Source organism: Pristis pectinata, chromosome 8, assembly GCF_009764475.1.
Source record: "Pristis pectinata isolate sPriPec2 chromosome 8, sPriPec2.1.pri, whole genome shotgun sequence".
Lineage (NCBI taxonomy): Eukaryota > Metazoa > Chordata > Chondrichthyes > Rhinopristiformes > Pristidae > Pristis > Pristis pectinata.
Window position 1 is genome coordinate 82,965,167 of NC_067412.1, and position 16,336 is coordinate 82,981,502.

Here is a 16,336-nt window from a genome sequence, read left to right on the forward strand (position 1 = left end):
TGAGGCAAAAGGACAGCCGTGATCTTAATAAATGGCAGCAGGGGTGAAAGGCCAACTCCTTCTATTTCTTATATTTTCTTTTTTTGTTCTCCAGAGTCGTCTAACATTTGTTCTTTTTATTTTTAAGCTTTCTTCAAAGAAGCAGAGAAGTGAGTTCAGAGTCACAGCCTATAGGAGCCACCAGATTTATCTGAAGAGTAGGAGGAGATGGGGGCACTGTCTGCTGCTGTCAAAGAACACATAATTGCATTGGTGTGTAAGATCCCTCAGAGCACCAGCTCAGATACTGGCATGGTGAAAGAAGAAATTAGATTAGAGAGACACATTCCATGATGGGAGATACCTGGTATTAGTGGGCTGCAATCAGACAGGAGGGCAAGGGGAACAACTGCCTCATCCCCAACAGAAAATGAGTCCGTTTAGTAGTGCTGCACTGAAAGATCAGGTGATCCATAAACGGAGACATTTAGGAGTTAGCACTCTAAAATTTTTGGTGTTACGTCCAGTCTTTTAGACTGGCTCCTTGTGATGACCAGGGGTATGGAAGAGTCTAGTCCACATAATTTCAGGAGCTGGTACAAGGGCAAGAGAACCTCACTTCCATCTTGGGGGTGTGATTTTCTTTTTTATCCCATTCAATGTCAATGCTAAGGAAACTCAACAGGTGAGGGAGTTGTTTTTTGGCTCTTTTCAGGCAAATTCTTCTCCAGCTCCACTAAACCTGAGCAAGCAGCAAACTGATTCCCAATGCCAAAAGCTTTCTGATCTCCAGGATATCAGTACTTCTGGCAGGGAGCGGACAGCAGAGTTCCAGGGTCCATTTACCAGCCCTGGCAAGGTCTTGGAAACTGTGATGACAGTTCTGCAATCTATGCAACAACAGATGGCCACATCTCTGTGTAGCACAATGAGAGCATAGTTGACAGGGGTGTGCTGTCCCTCATGCCTTTCCATTCTGTTCATCATTAAAAACTTATTGTTATTTGAAGAACTGCAGCAATGTAGAGGCAGACACAAGTACTTGATAAACACTGTTACACAGCTCCAATGTTGCGCTTCTTATGCAGAGACTGCGTGCGAGCACTAGGACCTATGCATGCCTGGTTGTCAAACTATGAAATTAGCTTTGCAATTGAATAGATTGATATGTTAATTGGTTTGCAGAGTTAGTGATTTGGCTGTAATTTCAAATGAGGCTACTCAGTGAATGTCTTGATCAAGAGAAATGATGACCATTTGCAGCTGCTGCCTAATTATCCCATTGAATCCAGGGAAGACAATTATTGGTGAGCTGGAACCAGAATCAATAGAAGGTTGTTAAGTGCTCTTCTGACCTCACTGAGTATTGATCTGATCCTAAATATCCATACCTGTCATTTAATGAGCACCTTCTGTTTTAATGGAAGAGAAAGTGTGTGTTAATTTTAATCTCAGGAATTTTCTAGAAATCCCTTATTAGTTGCAGTAGGGTCAAACTGTAAAGATGGTTGTAGCTGATTGTAGATAGTGTGCAGAATGAGGAGTACTTTTTTATTTGTTTTTTTTGCAAGTCTGGGTGATCTTGATAAATACGCTTATTCAATTAACTCATTGTTTCTGAGTGAGCCTGTGTTGAAGTATATGTCTGAGGCTGAGAAGGAAACTAGTAGTTTTACTCTGTTGTTCATGGAAAGAGAAGGATTGTGTCCTTCTAAAGTCTGTAACTTGCTGGAAATCATTATTAGTTACAGTATGGGTATGTTGTTACAAATGATGGTGTCTGATTATATTACACTGACTGAAGATGATTCCTATAATACTCTGGCTTAACTGACCTTGCAAATGTGTGAGTGTTTAAGAATGACTGTGCAACATGGAGTGAATACTATGGGATATACAAGAATTTTTCCAGGATCAAATGCTGCCTCACAGCCTGTCCACAGTTGTTGTTTTTGGGTGAGTCCAACATGATGCTCCTGATGCTGAGAGTGTGGGTTGAGTGGCTTCTTGGCTGCCTTATGGTTGTGTTGGTATGCCTTCAGCTTGCTGCTGTGGTTGTCTTATCTACTAGCTTTTCCCTTGATCTATCTTGGTCAACAATGGTTGAGCTTGTCTGAAAACAAGTAATCCAGTGTAGAGCAAAATGGTGCAAAGAATGGGCCTTGCTACTGAATGCAAGTGATTTTAAACAGCAAAATCTCATTTTAATTGGTCTTTCTATGGTATCCACTCTACTGGTGGAGATTACTGGCTATAAATACTGTAGAACTCATCAGGTGCAAATGGAGCTGTGAAACCAAGCTGTATCCTTTAGGACTGTGTTCCCCTTGAAAGATAAATGGTAGTTGTAATCACGAATGAGCTGTGCAAGCTGCCAACATTACTGAGACTGACCATTAGAGAGGTCATTTAGCACATGATAGGAGAGTGTATTCCTCCTTTGGTTGAGGGATATGTGTTGAGATCAAAAGCTCTGATGATCACAGAGGTGCAGTGTCTAAGACCTGTACTTGAGTGAGGCCTGCACTCACAGAAAATGTCTGTGGTTATTCTCCCGATTGTGGGCTGATGGAGGGGAAAAAATAACGAAGTCTGCTTTTTGTGGAGGGAAAGTAACGATGCCTAAAATGATCCCAAAAATAAAAAGTTGGGAAGTTTGTGACTTTGACTTCAGTAAGCACAAATATGAATTTCTGCTTCTGAATTTGAGGTCAATGATATCAGGTATTAATGAGGATGACTTTGTAGTGTAGTCTGTGAAATCATTGCTCCTTCAGGAAGGGTATTCAAGGACATGGCTCTAAAGCTTGGGTGGACAAGTTGCCAGATGCTGAACATCTTGTGAAGTGAGTTCTGTGGTGTGTGTTGCATACCCATATCATGCATGAAAAGCTGCAGACAAATGGACATTGGAAGTCAGTTGACGTTGCGGTAAAGTGAAGATGAAAGGATACAACAGTATGGTGCTTGAGCAGTGTGCAGAGTAAGCTTTGACCATGTAGAATGGGTTGACTATAGGCTGACTGTAATTGGATCTTTTTAAATACCACTATCACTAAGCATTCAGCATTAGTGAATCCTAGTCTTTTCCATGAGCGAACATCAACTGTTGTTTTCAGGTCTGTGATAGAAAATCTTGCCAAGGAGAAATCTGGGGCTTTCACTACTGTTGCAGTCACTTTGGATGTGTTTGGTGCTAGAAAGTAAACTCTAGCCAATGATTGCCCAAATGAAGATTTTTTTTTTAAATGGGCTCAAACATAAGCAGAAATGTGAGTGAAATTGTATCACTTACTGCAGTTTTCAGCTGTATAAACTCAATGCCTTCTTGGCATTGTGCAAATAAATACCTAAGCTATACATGGAATGTTCAAACCCGTTTATAACACGCAGCGTAAATGATGATCACGTGCAGTGGGACAATCTTGGGACAATCTTGGAGCTTGAAATACAATAAATTATGTGTGAGACTTTTCAGTCTGGGGCTTATCCACCCTCTTACTCCTGGAAAACCACTAATGCCTTAAATGGTATGACTTCCGGGAACTTGTAGTATACTTTGTCCAACATCCATTATATTTTAATCTTATCCCTGCATGCATTTCCTATTTAAAATCTTACTTCCTGTTCTGCTTTACTCGTAATCTTCTATCAAAATTTTCCATTATAAATTACAATGCTTGCATTTATAATTAGAATTCTATTGTAAACTAGTTGCGCTGTAATTTTAGCTTCTCTCCAGTGGTGGCACTGGAACACTCGTGTTGCACTTTCCAGCTGCTTGTTCTGCAATGCAAAACGTTTCTCATGATCTAACCAAATCCAGCTCCCGGTTTCTGAAATTTTCTTGCGTCTTGCAATTTTGATATGAATTGCAAAATAAACTTGGTGTCATATAACATTAAGATCAAAAGCATGATATCACAAGAGGAACTAGATTGAACCTATGTATATGGGACAAATTACAATCTTTTAACCTCTTACTTTGCCATTACAATTGCTGTGGTATAATACAAATGTGTGCTTTGTCTTAATTGGTGTAAAAAAAATTATACAGTAAATGCAAATGTTAGTTGCTCAGTGATTTCATGCAGTCAATTTCTGAGCCATACTTAACACAATGATGACCCAACTGAACACAACTTAGTTTGCATTATAATAACCCTACTCTCAGAAGGAAGACCTCCAAAGCCAATGGTTTCACCTCTCCACCTTCAGCAGGTACCCAAGTCACAATCCATTGGCATGTACTACCAAGGGCCAACTTAACACAAGAAACCAATCTCGAGCAAAAACATAACTACAGACAGTTAACACAACACTTTCTCAAGTTTTGAGCAACTGACAATGGCCCTGGCATGGTTGGGAATCGGTGTATATACTGCAGCAAGGATGAAATGAGAGGAGGAATAAGGGGGGAAATAAGTTAAGAGAAAGGAAACTGAAGGGAGAAAGATCCAAATTTTACAATGAAAGCTGGTCATCACTCAGATCCTTGTAAGATCTGGCAGCTGGAAGGAACTACAAGCTGATGGGAATGTGTGAAATGAGCCTGAAAGTCCATTGGTAGAAGAGAGTCTTCAAAGTCAAAGAAGGTAACTTGTGAAGCTGAACATCTAACACACTGGGTATCAGGGAATGGAAGTGTGGAAGAGGAGTTTGACATGCTGGTATTAGCCCATGAAAGGAAGTGTAGATCAGACATTTTTAAAAAAAAACTAACTGCACAAATTGGTACTTTCTTCCTGGTTATGGAAAAAAAACAACTAAAGTCTAACTACTGAAAATTTGAAACAAACATAAAATGCTGGAAATGCTCAACAAGTCAGGCAGTATCTGTGAAGAGAGAAAGAGTTAACATTTCAAGTGGATGGCTTTTTTTATTGGTTCTGCTATTTGGGTATGATTATATCAGCACCACAATGCATTAGCGTATTCATCTTGGCACAACTAAGAGTGCAGATCCACAGGTTCATAAGGCTGTGGATTTGAGTGCATATCATACTGAACCTTAACTGATGTTTTTGTAAACTACTGACAGAATTGTGTTATTAAAGTTGATATCCTTTGAATGAGACATTAAACTGAGATCTGTCTGTTCTCTCTAGGCATTATTAAAAGAAGAAAACAGGGTTCACTCAGTGTCCAGCCAATGTTATCATTTTAAATTCAGATTAATTAGTTTCTTTAATATTGCTGTTTACCCATTATTACTGGTATTAAAAATATCCCACACTTGCACAACAATCAATGCAGATCAAATGAGAAGTATGTGAGATATTTTCCAAATGGAAATTCTTTCTATTACCTTGTAAGCATTAAATGACAAAGTTCTGCACTGGCATAATGTTTTGATTTTAATGGGGATAAAGAGTTTTACTCCCATATGAGGAATCAGCATGGGCGGAGAAAATTTTCAAAAGGCTTAAAACAAATAGTGAAGAACAATGAATAAAGTGTGTCAAACTAAACCCAAAATGAATGAAAAAAGACTCTCTTGGGGGGGGGGGGGGAGGAGAGGAATAACAGTAGGAAAAGAGGATTTTGCTGTGCCACTGTATTCAGCTACTTCTAACTATATTTTGAAATTTAAGGGTCCGTGTTAGTCTCTTAAAAAGAGAGAAGGGTGGGATTAGTGGGAGAAAAGAAATCATACAGAGAGGTTGGCTACATACATTGAAAGCCTTTGAGTCATACGTGAAAGCATCCAAATGTTACTGCAGTGTATTTAAAACTAGTAGTTTGTGTTGCTGCTGTTTAAGTTCTGACGGTAAGTGGCTCCCTCTGGCAGAAACTGACGTAGCTTCTTTCCGTTGTTTTACACTATAAAGGATCTGCAGGCTGAGAAACAGGCTAGCACCACCTAAACTCAGCTCAGATTTCATTACACTGTGCAGTCAGATAGGAAGCAACCAAGCAACTTTAAACAATGTTCCTCTCCCTCCGTGGAATTTACTTTGTGGTGGAGTTATGATGAAGAATTTGGGAGTCTGTGGGAAATTGAAAGTTTCACAAAGTGAGAAACTCAAGACCTGAGTAAGGAAAAGACACAACACCTGCGTCTTTGGATCCTTTTGACTGCATGATCTGGATTGCAGTGAATTTTTATAGGAATATAATTGGCATTGTGAATAGGAGCAATTCAGGAATATCTTCTTCAGCTGGAATAAAAATGTACCTTGGATTTTTCACAGCAACAGTCTTCTATATTCAATGGGGATTCATTTTGATTGAAGGTAAGATAATACTGGAACATTACAGCTCTGATTACCTACCAGACAATAACATGGAATCCCCTGTACTTGTGTTTTTCTTAATCTTGTTGCTTTTGCTGTAGAACACTAAGTTTTCAATAGTATGTCAACACTTCCCTGCCTCTAGCCAGAAGTGTTGAATGTTTCTATAGACATGCTCAACCTGGCATTCTTTCAGTGACGGGGACTATTGGGGAAATAGCAACATAATTCAAAAAACAAATAGTTGATTAAACAAATAATGGCTCAGCTTGAAGATCCTGTGCACTTTTTACCTTTTTATTTTATCAACTATCAGCCCAGTTCAGCTATTTGTCAAAGTGGTTGGTCTGTGTTAACCCTTAACCCACTACACAAGTAGATCCATGAAATGTGGTTTGCAGAACAAATGTTAATGATTAGCATGTCCATACTTTGCCAAATGAGATTTTGATTTTCTGCTTTATTGGTTCAGATATCGGAAAGCTGTCATTCTGTAAACAAATTTTCTGAATCTGGAAACAATAAAGTAAAAGGTCCACATGACCACAAAAAAAAGCTAAGCTGCTTTATTATCTTGACCCATTCCTGAGCTCAAAGAACTGAGGCCACACAAGTCACTTAAAAGAAGTCCCTTCTCAGTAATTTTGATTATCACAATGGAGAGTAAGGCTATATTTTCCTATCCAAACTATTTACTTGGGAAGGGCACTGACTGTGCTTGAAAGAGGGATTCAAACCTCAATTTTTTTTCACGCAATTCGCTTTGTAACCATTCAAATTTAGGAGATACAAATTGGACTTTAAATATGGCAAAAACTAAATAAAGGCAATGTGTCAGAACAATATATAAATTTGCTTAAGATCAGGTGTAATTAACAATATTAGATGATACCCAAAAAAGTAATAGCAGAGGATGTGATTAAATATACACCAGGGTCAAGATCTTTTGGATAAAATTTTCATTAATCTGTGACATTGAGTTGTCTTCCAGTTAATCTTAGACCAGTTAATGAATTTGTCCTGGGTTTATTGCCAATATTGTATAAAAATAATACTTCCTCTGATTCAATATCATGTTGGAACATTAGAAAGGGCTTCAAACAAGTTGTTGTTTCTGGGGCTCGTTGTCTATTGTTCTGTAGTTAAGTACTGAAGTCACTTCTCACATGCAACATATCCAGAATAATAATGCACTAATATTTCATGACTTTGAATAATATTCGTTAGGAGAAGAATGTTGGATAAAACTCCAGTGGCCCAACAAGTGTTGGTGCTCCACTTTGGTCTCCTCTTGTCATTTTTTAATAAATTGGTCAGCATAACCCTCTTTCCTTCTCCCTTGGCCTCCACTTGAATGCATTATTCCCTTCAACCACTCCCTGTGCTGACAAATTCCACCACTCTTTCAGTTTTTCAAACAACTCTATCCTTTGGCAATTCCAATTTTCTTATTGAGTTACTTGGTGACTATTGATGGTCTCTAGTTGTGCTCTTTCCCAGTGGAAACATTTTCTCTACATCCTGTTTATCAAAACCTTTCATCATTTTAAAGATTTCTGTACAGTCGTCCCCGGCTTTCTATTTCTCATCCTTGCCTGATGTGTGTACCATCACACCTCTGATAAAATCCTTAAATCTTCTCTGCAACTTCTCCATTGTCTCTATATCCTTTTTGTATGGTCATCAGAACTCTGCAGTAAAGTTCTCCAAGTGTGGTGAAACAAAGGTTCAATACAAATTTACCACAACTTTCCTACTTTTCAATTTTATCCTCTGGAAATAAACCCTGGTGCTTAATTTGCTGCTTTTATAGTCTTGCTAAACTATGGCACAACTTTATTCTATTTCCCCTTGTTCCTCTATTCAACCTAGCCTGACACCTTCCGAGTAATAAGTGACACCTTTATTCCTACCAAATGGTACTATAGTGAACCTTAACTGCCAACTACTTGGCCGCTCTGCAAATTTTTTAATGCCCACCAGTAAATTGTGGCAATCTTCCTCACTATTAACTAATCTTTCCTCTCCAGTTTGGTATCATCCATAAATTTAGAAAATTGTGTTCTTGATTCTGAAGTCTTTTATCATTTAATATAAACTGCAAATAGCAATGATTCCAGAACTAAATTTTCTGGAATGTCACTGCCAAAACTCCTTCACTGTGAATAGCTACCCTTTACTCCTGCTCTCCTGTCTTGAAGCCACTACCAATCCATTCTACAACTTGTCTCAGACTTCATTTTCCCTAACTTTATTAACTAGTCTATTTTGGGGTTCCCCATCAAAAGCCTGTTGAAAATCTTGATCAATGATACATTCTTCATTAATATTTGCTACTCTCCACTCTTTTTAAAAACAAAATAAGCTTGGTTGGGCAATGCCCTCCATTTTGAAATTCTTGCTGACTATTTATTTTCATAGTTATTGTTTCTAAATGTTGTTCTCTTCTCTCTCTGAATGGAGATGACTTTTTTCCCCTACCACTAATGTTAAGCTAACTGGTCTATAATTCCATAGATATGTTCCTTAAATATAGACATTGCATTAGCTACTTGGACTTGTTTGTGTTTGATTATTTTATTTGAATATCTCATTTTTCTATTTTGAATGCAGTTATCTCATTAGTTATCTCATAATCCAATGTCACGTCCACTTTCTCCTTGGTGAATACCAGTGCAAAGTAATGATTTAATATTTCTGCCAACTCTCTTTAATTTCCTTAATAGCCCTATTCCCATCCTAACTTTTTTTGATTAATCTGTCTGCAAGATATTTTAATGTGATGCTTTGTATTCCTTCATAAATTAACCTTGTAGTTCCCCTTTGTCTTCTAATTGATTTCTTTTTTCTGAATTCCATTCTAATCCCTTAATATTTTCTCACATCATTTACTTCTCTTCTGTCTTTGCAGTTAATTGAGGGCAAGGAAAAAGAGATACATTTATTTCCTTGGATTTAGTCATCCATGAGGCTTCATTACTGTTTAACTTGTATTTAACTGGTTCTTTTTAGTACAACTATCCTTTTTCTGCACTCTGAAGACTACCATCTTAAATGTTTTCTGTCGTTGTTCTACATTTTCCAACATTCTCCATTGTATCTTCAGTTCTATTTAGTCCCTCAATATCAGCTTTTCTCCTGTCTATTAACCTGCTACTGTTTGCAATATATCAATAACTATTATGTTCCCCAACATAATATCTAGATCATCACTTAAAGTGTTCATTAATTTTGATTAAAAATGCTTCAATAACACTCTATGGTGCCAGGAAACAAGAACAACCAATGGAAATAAAATATTTTTTACTGCCAGATGCTTTTCTGGAATAAGTTTATACAAATTGTTGATCCACAGCATACCCTTGTCTGTTCTGAAGGAAGTAAAGTAACTTTCCACGTGTCCTTATATCCTGACAACCCATTCTTTTCTAACCTATATCTCTGCAGGTTCAGACATCACTACAATACCTTGCCCTAAAGTGCAATCTCAAATGACTGTTTAAGCAACAACTACCATGAGCAATACATGTTCCCCTGTTGGTTAACGAACAGCTGAACTGGGAGATGGATGTTGTGGGTGGGGAGGCATAATTGTCAGATGTTTAGGGAGGCATAGATTCAATTTATTAATTCTTCAGAATCTACCCCTGCCCCAAACTGCACCACAGTAGTCACCTAATGAAACACAAAATTGACAAATGCCAGAAATTCGGCTGAATGAACTACTGACAGATTAGAATGAGAGCTATTAATTTTGCACATAGTCTGTAAATGACGGGGGATGGATAGAGATGAAATCAAACCTGTGCTGACGAAAGTTGAAAATGCCATAATGCATTATCTGGGTATATTGCAGAGAACTTCCTCTAAATTAAATAATTCGCAAGAGAAAAGAGTATTGGAGATTTATAATTCAATGAATTTGAAAATGACAAACCACGTTTGGGTTAAAGATGAAGAAAAACATTGAACAAGTCAAAGGTTTCCCTTTTGATTTAAAGTTGGTGCCTATTCTTCAGCATTCCTGCCTACAAAGCATGTATGTGTGTACCAGGTAAGGAATAGGTCTATTGAAATGTGACTTCTGCTCTGTGAATAGTTCAATAGTAAATGAATGATGAATGCTTTTATTGGTGTCACATTACAACTTGTTCATTCCCAGTGAATCATCTACAACACAGACAATCATCTTCTTATGAATAACTGGAAGAGGAAGTTAAATTACCAGAATATGAGGCTGGGAGATGAAAAGAAATGGAATGTTTAAATTTCCAAGAAAATCTATTCATAACCTGTTGAAAATGTTTATCAAAGTTGAATAAACCTCAAGGTTTATGCATGTTTTAATCAGTTTCCACTTCCTCGTAGAATAGCATAAAACATTGATGCTGACAAAGGTGAGACATCAGTATCATGCATGTGTTTTCTAATAGGGTTACTTGGAAGTAATACACCTTGAAAGCAAAGATCTTCTATTCCCCTGACCCTATTCATTTACATCGTAAATGGGCTTTCAACTTGTCCATACTATTTGTCTTGTATCCATTCTAATAGATTAATCTAAGGCTGTCCACTTCTTCAACCTCCAGCTTTGAAAAGACTTCTTAACATGCTTTCAGGAGTAAACATTTATAATTCACATAAAATGTAGACTTTTTTTTAAAGACTATATTTTAACTGGCATTACTAGCTGTTAAAGAATGTGACAGGGCACTTCTAACTTCTGAGATGAGTGAAGTCAGTGAGATAAATGAACAGTGAATAGCACTCAGTAATATTTCTATCTTCTCCGCAGAGGGAGTTTTAAAGGTTGTGCTAACAGCATCTGATACTCCTTGGGTCAAAAGGGGTGATCGTTTTCTGTTGATGGGATTTAAGTTTTCAAATAGACTCAACAAACTGATGTCCAGAATCATAAAACTATTGTAGAGCTGCTCCAGTGTAAAGAAGTTCCAAAATAAACAATTACCACATGACCTGTCATGGCACTGTGATGATGAATTCCAATAACCTAATTTTAAAAAGTAAAGAAAAACTGAAAGTTAAATGTTAACAGGGACATTACTCTAAATTTTGCTAAAACTTGTAATCTTATTCCAGGCTAATAAATTTTGTTTAAAGCGCTTTATAGGGTACATAGCAGTTAATTGACAGTGCTGGTGGGAATGTTCATTAAACATTGATCATTTCTTATGACTTCTCAAGGTTTACTTAGAACATGCTTGAGCACAAAGTGAACACATGGTAGCCATTGACATATTTCTACTAAGAGGGATCTATTGTGTGTATTTTCTTGAAGCTTACTTAAATATATTTATAAATAACTGTTATATACTTTGAGAATACATTTGTACATCTACTGGTGACTTCAATGAGAACAAAACTGCCAGAAGTTTACTCATGGTTGGTAATACTAATTGTGAGTTAGTTAATTATGGAAACTTGTGGAAAAAATTCTAGCACAGATTTAACAGATGGAATGACCTTTTCCTGCACAATAACATTGGTAGATTGGATGATTATATACAGGTCAGTTTTCATGCAAGCTGAGACATAACGTTAATACCCCATAAGTCAGAGATAACTCAAAGGGAATTGGAAAATTTAGTGATTATATAAAGATAAAAATGAACAAAACCACTGTATATACCAATCAAAACATTTTTGTCTGAGATGATTGCAAAAAGTTAATGTGTAGTTGACTACCATACCTACAGAGGATGGAGCTGAATAATCCTGCAGTTCTCTTCTACAAATGGTAGCATTGCGTTGAAGTAATGAGATAATGTACATAGTTGAATTTGGTCCTCATCTGTAGAAATTTAAATTTCCTCCCAGCTCTCTGATCTACTGACAACACTTACAAACAAGTATACAGACCTTTGCTGGACACCTTGCAACAGCTAAAATGAAAACATTATCCAGAATAATTCGCACCCAACAATAATAACACCTTCTGGTTTTGACATTCCATGAAGAGAATGGAAGGGTATAAATTAGATCTGTACCAGGCACCTGATGCACAAATGGCTTATTGAGAGCTCCATTGAATACAATTGTGTCAACCCACATCAAATTGTGGACCATATAACTGTATTCTGTTCTCTTTGTAATTTTGGTGACATTGCAGAATTCCTCAAGAGCATTACACTGATCGACTAACCCAAGCCCTAATGCAAGTTATTTGCATAAAAGAAAGAGTTAAATTCTGTGTCTGTAACTAGCTTTTGAATTTTGTAATGATTATTAGCCATTTAGAAGGACCACTTTATTTGACAGGCAGTACTTTGGAGACTGAGTTCATTGTATATTGCATAATGTAAGGAACTAAATTGGAACTAGGCTAAAATGTGCAGTTAGAACTGAACTTATGGACAAGTTAAAATACAAGTTAGCCAACAAATGATCAAGACAATGTGAAAGGAACAAGGTATTTTCTGAGTTTTAAATTTGGAGTGTAGTTCAGGAATAAAACGTTTCATCCCAGCGCAATAATATAGCTTCAAATAGTTGCTGTGGCATGAAATGAATCAGCGGCAGAGACAGGAAATGGTTTGTAGCCAGTCTGCACCATAGATAAGGGAATTCCGCAAATTATTCCTACTTCTCTGAAGTCATGACAAAGGATTTCCTCCTTAAGTGCTGAATAGATTACTGGGTCAAAGCTCAGTATTTTATAAGATTTGTGATGGTTTTGTCTGCAATTTACTTAACCTTTTAATTTGGGGTTTACTTAATATGAAATTCAATAGGAATTGAGAAATATTTCTCCCAAGTGATGCTATGACAAATGTAAATTGCTGAAACTCAGATGACAAATAGTAAGTACTAAATAGCAATAAAATTCCGCTTCATCAAGGAAGTAAGGAATCCAGGTCAAGCATGTTTATGGAACACAACTTTGGCACCATTGTTATCTTCTTGATTTAAATGAGAGAGAGCAGTTTTTTTAGGTGACTTTCTGACTATTTCTTGAAAATACAGAATAGACACGTGAAGTGATCAAAGATGAGTTGTCTGATGTTAGTAATAAACTTGTTCCTGCATTTGCACGGAGTTCTCTTGGTCCATTGTTTCCTCAAATGTTTGAGGATAACCACAGGTCTGATCAGAAGGACATGGACTCAAACTCCACCTCATGATGAGCATGTAATCTTGGTTGACCTTTCAGCACATTGGCTTATGCATGTGGTGTAAAACTAGAGACTTTTCTGCTGAGTTTAATAAATATTGTAAATTAAGTCACTGTAGTAGAAGTGACATTGCCAAGATTCCTTAACAACACTAACCACTCATTTAACTTTCTGTAACTGCTAACCAACAAAACTCAGAGACCTTTGGCCAGTGGAAAAGCAACAAGGACTTGAGCAGGTGGATCCCTGCTGAAGTTCTAAACACAAATTTGTAAATAATTCACAGGCTCATCTACTTCTGGGCACATGCCAAGGGTCCTCTGGATGCTGTAATTGTAGCCGTCTTCATGAAAGAAGATCAATCAGATTGCTGTAACTACCAGCCAAGATTGCCCAACCTCAATCTGCACTGCATTGTGCAGTCTATGCTTGCATAGATGTGTGTTCAGACCTCCAAGTGATTTGATTTGTTCACTGATGTGTACAAGAGGATGGGCCTTGCATTTAACATTAGAAGAAAAAGGACCTCTACCCACATAACCCAACCCAACCCCACCCCACCCCCCATCTCCTGCTATTCAACACTGTCTCTCAATGATATCCTGGAAAAAAAAATGGACCCATTCCCCTACCTGCAAAGAAGATGGATATTGAGGATAAAATTCACTATTGCTTTCAGTACACCAGCATTGCCTTTGGTCATCTTGAAGATTGAGATCTCAAAGCTGGAAAAAGGCTCTTGGTCTACTGGACATCAGTAAACCCTGCCCACTTGTATTCTTCTGAGACATGGACCACCATTGGGAAGTACCCCCAAAGCACTGGAGATAAGTCTCCAATGACGTCTCTGCCAAATGCCTCTGCCCTAGTAGCATTGACGTACAGAGGTATCTTTGGATGTACGCTGATAGCTCTCTGAAAGTGGCAACACAAGTGGATAGGGTGGTAAAGAATACTTGCCTTCATTGGTCAAGACGCTGAATATAAAAGTTGGCAAGTCATGTTGCAGCTGTATAAAACTTTGGTCAGGCCGCATTTAGAGTATGGTGCTCTGTGCTGGTCGCTGTATTACAAGAAGGTTGGGGAGGGTGGGGTGTGGTGGCAGAAGAGGTTCACAAAGATGTTGTCTGGATTGGAGTGTATTAGCTATGAGGTTGGACAAACTTTTTGTCTGGGGCATCAGAGACTCAGGAGTGACCTGATAGAAGTGTATAAAATTTGAGAGGCATAGATAGGGTCTTTTTCCCAGAATGGAATTGTCAAATACTTGATGGCATACCTTTTAAGGTGAGAGGGGAAAAGCTTAAAGGAGATGTGCGAGACAAGTTTTGTTTTTAAACACAGTGGTAGGTGCCTGGAACACAGTGCCAAGGTAGACGCATTTAGATGGAGACATGAACAAGCAGGGAATAGAAGGATATGGAACATATGCAGGCAAATGGGACTAGTTTACACTGGCATCATGGTTAGTGCAGTCGCAGTGGGCTAAAGGGCCTTTTCCTTTGTTGTACTTTCTTGTACTGTTCTATGTTCTTAGTAAATGGTTTGGACTTGAAACCATGTCAGCATCCTTCCCAAACCAAAGTGCTCAGCACTGAGCCCCTGATAAAATTATAGCTCAGGTAACCAGCCCATCATTTTCAGAAACTCTATTCGCAATGGCAAGAGATTACCAGGTGGACAGGGAAAAGGTGCAAAAATGTATTTTAAACCTCAAATAAATGCAAGATCCCCACTGATATGTGGGATTCCCTGGCTCATGGATGCTCAAAGCAGAGAAGTAGCTTTAGAAAGTCCAATCTTGTACTGAAAATCCAGTCACTGAGAAGTTCAGAGTAGATGGCAGAAGAAATGCACCATCTTGCAAACTACTCAACTGCCTGTCCTCTTGCCCTCCTGTGGCATCTCTGAGGTGAATTACCAAACACCTTGCTGTTTCATCAGTAACTTTTATGAATAGCGTGGTAAATTGTGTTTCTCTCTCTCTCTCTCTCTCTCTCTCTCTCTCTCTCCCTCTCCCTCTCCCTCTCCCTCTCCCTCTCCCTCTCCCTCTCCCTCTCCCTCTCCCTCTCCCTCTCCCTCTCCCTCTCCCTCTCCCTCTCCCTCTCCCTCTCCCTCTCCCTCTCCCTCTCCCTCTCCCTCTCCCTCTCCCTCTCCCTCTCCCTCTCCCTCTCCCTCTGCCTGTTACCTCTGAATCCCTCAATGATTTTGAAAAAATAAATTGTACAAGTAACAATGTTCTCCCTTAATAACTTGCTCTGATTCACAACATCTTACTTACTCACATCTTTTGTCCTTGTTTTTCTTGATCAGCCTCTGACTAAACTAGACCTTGATTAATTCTCATGCTCGAGCTTAAGTTTCATGCTCTCTCCCTCCCTATCTATATAAGCTCTTCCAGCTTTTCAGTCATCTAAGATCTCAGCATTTGTCTGATTCCTGCTTCTTTCTCATCCTTTTAATCAGTTCACCACTGGAGGCTGTCTCTACAATGGCTTGGTCCTAAACTAGGGTAATTTCTGCAAAAGGTTTCCCCATAGTAAATGTATCTAAAACTAGAATGCATAGCTTAAAGGTTCAGAGAGGATCTGAGGAAGAACATTTTCATCCAAAGAATGGTTGGAATCAGGAACACACCGGCTGAGTGGGTGATGGAGGCAAGTATTGTTACAACACTTAAATTATCTAGACAAGCACTTGAATCGCCAATGCTTCGAAGGCTATGGACCAAGTGCAGATAAATAGGATTAGCATAGATAGATATTTGATAGTTGACATGGTGGGGCCAAAGGGCCTGTTTCTGCGCTGTATTACTCTAGGACTCTGGAATAATCTCCCAAGCCTCTTCGCATCTCTACTTCATTCCCTTTTTTAATGTTTCAAAACCCAACTCTGTAATGAGCTTTTCGTCAGTTCCCAATCCCAAAACTAGAACACAAGTCCTGCCTGATGTTCCACAGATGTGCTGCTCTGTTAAGTGGGCACTGC

At 38.3% G+C, this 16,336-nt stretch overlaps 1 protein-coding gene across 1 annotated transcript in view; it reads left to right on the plus strand.

The window, feature by feature from the left end:
• Nucleotides 1-5,834: 5,834 nt before the first annotated feature.
• LOC127573495 (vascular endothelial growth factor receptor kdr-like) overlaps nt 5,835-16,336 on the plus strand; it is a 180,720-nt gene continuing 170,218 nt past the window's right edge. Inside the window, 1 exon segment of the mRNA XM_052021772.1 lies at nt 5,835-6,215. Within this exon segment, the coding sequence (XP_051877732.1) occupies nt 6,062-6,215 (154 nt within the window). The 5' untranslated portion in view covers nt 5,835-6,061.